Below are 6291 nucleotides of genomic sequence, written 5' to 3' on the forward strand. Positions count from 1 at the left end.
AAGGAACTTTCATAACCAACCTGGGTTGAATCTTCCATTCAAATCTTAAAGGTAAAGGTAAAGGTTCCCCCACACATGCGTGCTAGTCGTTTCCGACTCTAGGGGCCAGTGCTCATCTCTGTTTCAAAGCCAAAGAGCCAGTGCTTGTCCGAGGACATCTCCGTGGTCATGGAACGCTGTTACCTTCCCACCGTAGTGGTCCCTATTTTTCTACTTGCATTTTTACGTGCTTTCGAACTGCTAGGTTGGCAGAAGCTGGGACAAGTAACAGGCGCTCACTCTGTTACGCGGCACTCGGGATTCGACCCGCCAAACTGCCGACCTTCTGATCGACAAGCTCAGCGAAGCCCTAAAAGATCAGTTAGAAATAATAGCAACAATTTTCGTATATAATTAATTGCATTCAGCAAAAAGATCATTATACAGTATGACTGTGAATAATTAGAAAAATGACTATCTCTACTTTCTCTTTATTAAAAGGAAATATTCCCAATATTGTAGAGTGGGGAGAGACGGAACCTGTTAACTCTTCAACAGATACTTTACAATTAAAAAAATAAATCTATTACTTTAGTTTTCAGAAAGATTGCTCAGAAATGAAATTCTTCCCTAGGATATTCTACGTGAACGTCCACTTTCAGCCATGCATCATTAATGTCTTATAGTGTTGTTACCAAAAACAAGAAGTAATATAACTTGATGAAGAGAAATCTTTCTTCTCAAGCCCCTTTATTGTTTTTTCAACAATCAAGGTGGAAAAAGATTGAAGGCTGAAAAAATTTCCAGCTTGCTGTCTTTCCCTTCTTATGCTTTTGCCTGGTCTCCCCACTTAGTATGTCCATTCTTTCCCAACACACCACAAACTTTGTGAGCAATCCACTCTGTAACATGCCTCATCATGTTTCTTAGTACCAGTTTCACCATGTCATTTTGCAGGGTGAAGAAGAAAGGGTTCAGGAAAGGACAGACAATTGTGGTGAGTAGAGCAGGGACCTTATGGACTTCAAGAGTCTCCTTCTGGGATGGTGTGACATAGATGAAGATGCTGATGCCACAGGAGATGGAGGTGATGGTCAGATGTGAAGCACAAGTATTGAAGGCTTTTGCCTGACCTGAAGGGGTAGAGATGCGGACTATTGCTGAGATGATACATATGTAAGAAACTATGATTAAGACCAAAGAGCAAAGGATAACAACAGAAGACAACACAAAGTCCATCAACTCTATCACTCGGGTGTCACTGCAGGACAGATTCAGCAGAGGGCCACTGTCACAAAAGAAATGGTTGATGACGTTAGACTTGCAGTAGGATAGCCTGGAGATCATAATGGTGGGAATAAGAACTGAGAGGAACCCACCCAGCCAGCAAGTCAAAACCATTTGGATGCAGACCTGGCTATTCATGATTGCATGATATTGCAATGGCCTGCATATGGCGGCATAGCGGTCATAGGACATGGAGGTAAACAAAAGAAACTGTACTGTCCCTAAGAAGAAATAGAAATAAGACTGTGTCATGCAGCCAGCAAAAGAAATAGACTTGTCGCCAGAGAGGAGGTTCCAGAGCAATTGCGGGCTGGTGACAGTGGTGAAGAAGATGTCCAGTAAGGAGACATTGCCAAGAAAGAAGTACATCGGGTTATGGAGGCGGTTATCTACCAATACAATGCAGAGGACGACCATATTGGCCCCCAAGCTTGCAATGTACATGGTTAAAAAAAGGAAGGCTAGCAGGAGTTCAATTTGACGGCAAATGGAAAAACCCATGAGGATGAATTCAGAAATGCTTTGGTTCTCCGACTTTTTCTGATGGTCCTCAAGAACAGCACCTGAAAGGACAAAGGTTATAACTGAGAAACACCGATGCACCAAATACTGCTTGTATATTTAAATATGTTGCCAAAAATTGTAATTGAATTCTTTGGGCTTATCTCAACAAACATGCCTTACTTACCAGTCATTTTTTCCTGTATCCCTTGGTAGAATTTGTTTTGCTCTTTTATTCAGTGAACGAAACACACACTGAGTTGCCCCTTTTGTAGCATCAGCTCAGATCCCAGATGGGAAGAGTACTTCCACACCAGGAGAGAAGATCAGGAGAACTCCTAGTTGTTGAGCTGCATTGTTTGACATCAATATTCTGCCTTAGATACAGAAGGGAATTTTCCTAGGTTGAGTTTCCCCATTCTGACATTCATGAAGAAATAAGCCATGCTTGTTTGGTCCACACAAACGTGAAGACAAGGGCTGCACTTCTGGAACATGTTGAGCAACAAAGGCCCTACTCCATGTTCTATGTCTCCAGCAATGGGTTTGATTTGGCGAACTCAGATTTATAATCTTACTTTTATGTGTCAATAGGATAAGCTCTTCTCTCTATTGAAGACTAGATCTGGACATATCTCTCTATACTTGTCCACTCACATCAAATGGATTTGCCTTTTGTGGACTGGACTACTTGCTTTTCCAACCCACTCGTATCTACTCAATATGGACATGCTCCAATTAAAACTTCAGAATTTTCAACAACTGCAAGGAAGAGTTGGAAACTGAAGCAAACATATTGAGAAAGTGCCAGTTTAGGAAAGGGTCACATATTCTACAGGAAACAAATATTCAATCCCATTTTTTCTCTCCAAACTCATCCCCAATATATATTTCCCTCAGAATGTCTGAAACTGAAGCAAGTATCTTTTGCTGCAAAAACAAGCTTGGATGCCTTAAATTATGTAGTGTTACCCCTTCAGAGGCCGCCAAAGCCCAGACCCTCCCAGCCCCGCTCCCCTCCATTGAGCTCTGCAGCTGTGCTCTCAAGGTGTTAGTAAAGTGTCTCTTCTAGCAGAAGCTCACACGAAGTGACGAGGTGGCAGACTCTTGTCATCAAAGGGGGGGGCTTTCAGGAACAAAGATGACCAGCCCCTAGCCCCGATACTTAGTGGTGTTTAACAGCCCCAGGCAGTCAAAGCAGCCATAGTCAATGATTTCCCAGTGACCATTTGGAAACAAGTATGGGGGGTGAACCCCTGGCTCCAGACAGCAATAGGAACACGAACAAAGGTAGTCAGCATTCTGCAGTAACAGCTTCTCTCAAGGCAACTCCCCACAATGTCTTAAACTTGCACAAATAGCAATAATCAAAGTTTGGATGGCCGCTAGTCTCCAAAGCAGCAACGACCAGCCTCTCCTCCTCTTCTGTTGTTGCTCGCAGTGTCATGTCTCGTCAGTGTCAAATCCCTCCCCCTTGTACTTTATTGTTACAATCTTAATTTAGCAACCCCAGCAACTTTCTCTCTTCTCACTCTCTCTCTTGCCTCTGCTTGGGATATCCCCTGATGCGAAAGAAAGCAGTAAAATCCCACCTTCTCACTGTCTCTCGCTCGCCTCTTCCTCCCTCCTTCACAGAAAGGGATCAGCTTAAAACCTCCAATCCCTCTTTGACTTCACCTGGTCTCTCTCTGATAACCAGCAACAACCACCACCACCACCCCTTCTTTCCTCCTTTTCTTTCCTTCCTCCTGATCCATGCCCACTGCGCCCAAAACCGGCAGCAGCTGTCTGAGCTTCCCTCTCCCCGGCCAGGCTCCTGCAAAGCCTTTCAGCCATCTCTGCTACACACTCCCCCCCACCTAAGCAGTTTCTTTGGTCCCCCAAAGAATAGAGAACTTTTTGCTAAGCATCTATATTATCCTGGAGTGAATCAACCTTCATTACACAGTAAACATCACTCTCTCTCTCTATGCTATGGCCTGGGGCATCGTATGTTAATCTCTTCACCGGCCATATCACCCGTCTTGGTCTCTGTACTTTAGACTCAGCAATATCACGGCAATATCTCCCCGGCCAGGCTCCTGCAAAGCCTTTCAGCCATCCCTGCTACAATAATAATAATAATAATAATAATAATAATAATAATAATAATAATAATAATAATAATAATAATAATGATGATGATGATAATAATAATAATGATAATAATAATAATAATAATAATGATAATAATAATAATAATAATAATAATAATAATAATAATAATAATAATAAGTTGGAAGGTACCTTGGAGGTCATCTAGTCCAACCCCCTGCTAAGGCAGGAAACCCTATACCATTTCAGACAAATGGCTGTCCAGTCTCTTCTTAAAAACTTCCAGTGTTGGAGCATTCACCACTTCTGGAGGCAGGTTGTTCCACTGGTTAGTTGTTCTAACTGTCAGGAAGTTTCTCCTTAGTTAATTAAAGAAGGACTGATTGATTAATGACTATCAATCTTAAAGGCTCAAATGTTATCTCCTGGTTGGAGTCAGAGATATCTGGTTGGCCATAATGCTGGACTTTGATCAGTTGTGATAGTTCCTATGTTCTGATGATGATGATGATGATGATGATGATGATGATGATGATAATGATAATAATAATAATAATAATAATAATAATAATAATAATAATAATAATAATAATAATAATAATAATAGAGTTGGAATGGACCTTGGAGGTCTTCTAATTTGATTCTCTGCTCAGGCAGAAAACTCTATACCATTTCAGACTAATGGTTCTCCAGTCTCTTCTTAAAAACTTCCAGTGTTGGAGCATTCACAACTTCTGGAGGCAGTTTGTTCCACTGTTTAATTGTTCTAACTGTCAGGAAATTTTTCCGTAGTTCTAGATAGTTAAGGGAGAGCCAGTTTGGTACAGTAATGAAGGCATCTAGCTGGGAAGCAAGAGATTGTGAATTCTAGCCCTGCTTTAGACACAAAATTAGCTGGGTGATTTTTAGCCAGGCCCTTTCTCTCTACCCTAGGAAAATGGCAATGGTAAAACACTTCGGAAATCTTGCCAAGAAAATTTAAGGGGCTTATTTAGGCAGTTGCCAGGAGTCAAAAACCTGACTCCAAGGCACCCTCTCCTTCCAAAAACTGCCGCTAATCAATGTTTGTCTGAAACCAATAAGTTTAGTTGCTATCTACTGTCTTGCTTCTAACTTCTTCTTTTTTTCTTGTGCCAATGCATCTCCAAAAAGAGGAAAGTCCTTATTGCTTTCACAATTTCTCTCACCCTTTCCAGCCTTTAGGTAGATGGGAGAAATTTGCCTATGATTCATCGGAATGCAAATATGATTTTGCCCTTTTTGTCCAAAATGTGCACATGGATTGCTTGTCACACTATTATTCAGGAGAGAAAATAATGTAAGCAGAAACTTATTGGTTAAGTTTGGATAGATTTGCATAAAACAGTTATACAGTACGTGTAAATTCAACCCTTAACAAAAATTCCTGCTAAAATGATAGCTTAACGATATGCTAAAATTGTTGCAACAGAATAAAATAAATGGAAAGGAAAAGAAATGAGAAGAAACCGATTAAAATGAACAATGTCTTTCAGTCTTCTCTTTCCAATGATTGTGTCCTATGAAATAATTTGCTATACTTGCCTGATGTAGCCTTCAAAATCAGATTTCCATCTCTCTTCATCTTCTCTATTGTTTGCTACTCTGCAGAGCTCAGGCATTGGAAGAGTGTGTTTGCTGCAAACATCCAACAGATTTTGAAACATGGCAAAGTCATATAAACACAGATTCAAAAACTGAGAATGTTTTCAGCGTCACTTCATGCAATGAAATCGCTGAAGTGCTTGGAACAATGCTGGAATGAAGAAAAACTCTGTTATGTCCACCTGGAATAACCTTCTGAGAATGAGTTTAACACACACACACACACACACACACACACACACACACACACCTCAAAGGATTCAGGAAACAATTGCTAATTCCAATTATACTTTATAACAGGGGTGTCAAACTCAATTTCATTGAGGGCCGCATCAGCATTGCGGTTGCCCTCAGGGGGCCGGGTGGGTATGGCCAGGATGGGCGTGGTCTACTGGGTGGGCATGGCTAGAGTGCGTATGGCCTACTGGGTGGGCGTGGCCAGCTCTACATCATTCGCATCAAGGGTGCCTATGGGGGCCTGGGCAGGAGTGGGACAGATCTGAGGGTCTCTGGCAGAAGGAAGGTCTCTGGGCCAGGGCCAAGGCAGTGGGGGCCGTTCCCTCATTGTTTCCAGGATGGCTTCGCGGGCCACATGAAACCACTTCATGGGCCGGATCCGGCCCCCGGGCCTTGTGTTTGACATGTCTGCTTTATAGGAACAGGCTTTCAGGGAAAAGTGTGGGAGGGAGGTTAAAAAAGTCAAGATGGCAACCATGTCTACACAACTGAAGTCTTGCCCCCATTTTATTGCGTCATAATGCATATAAAAATGGTGAGGCTTTGATATGCCAGCCTCTACTAGCGATA

General features: G+C 42.0%; 1 protein-coding gene across 1 annotated transcript; it reads right to left on the minus strand.

Annotated features, from left to right (window-relative positions):
* Nucleotides 1-804: 804 nt before the first annotated feature.
* Nucleotides 805-3214, minus strand: LOC308676353 (olfactory receptor 6J1-like; the record flags this gene model as incomplete). Its single annotated transcript, XM_081342163.1, has 2 exons — nucleotides 805-1829; nucleotides 3121-3214. The coding sequence occupies 2 exons, from the start codon at nucleotides 3212-3214 to the stop codon at nucleotides 805-807; spliced, it is 1119 nt and encodes a 372-aa protein (XP_081198289.1).
* Nucleotides 3215-6291: the final 3077 nt, after the last annotated feature.

This window comes from Vipera berus, assembly GCF_964194415.1.
Source record: "Vipera berus genome assembly, chromosome: W".
Classification (NCBI taxonomy): domain Eukaryota; kingdom Metazoa; phylum Chordata; class Lepidosauria; order Squamata; family Viperidae; genus Vipera; species Vipera berus.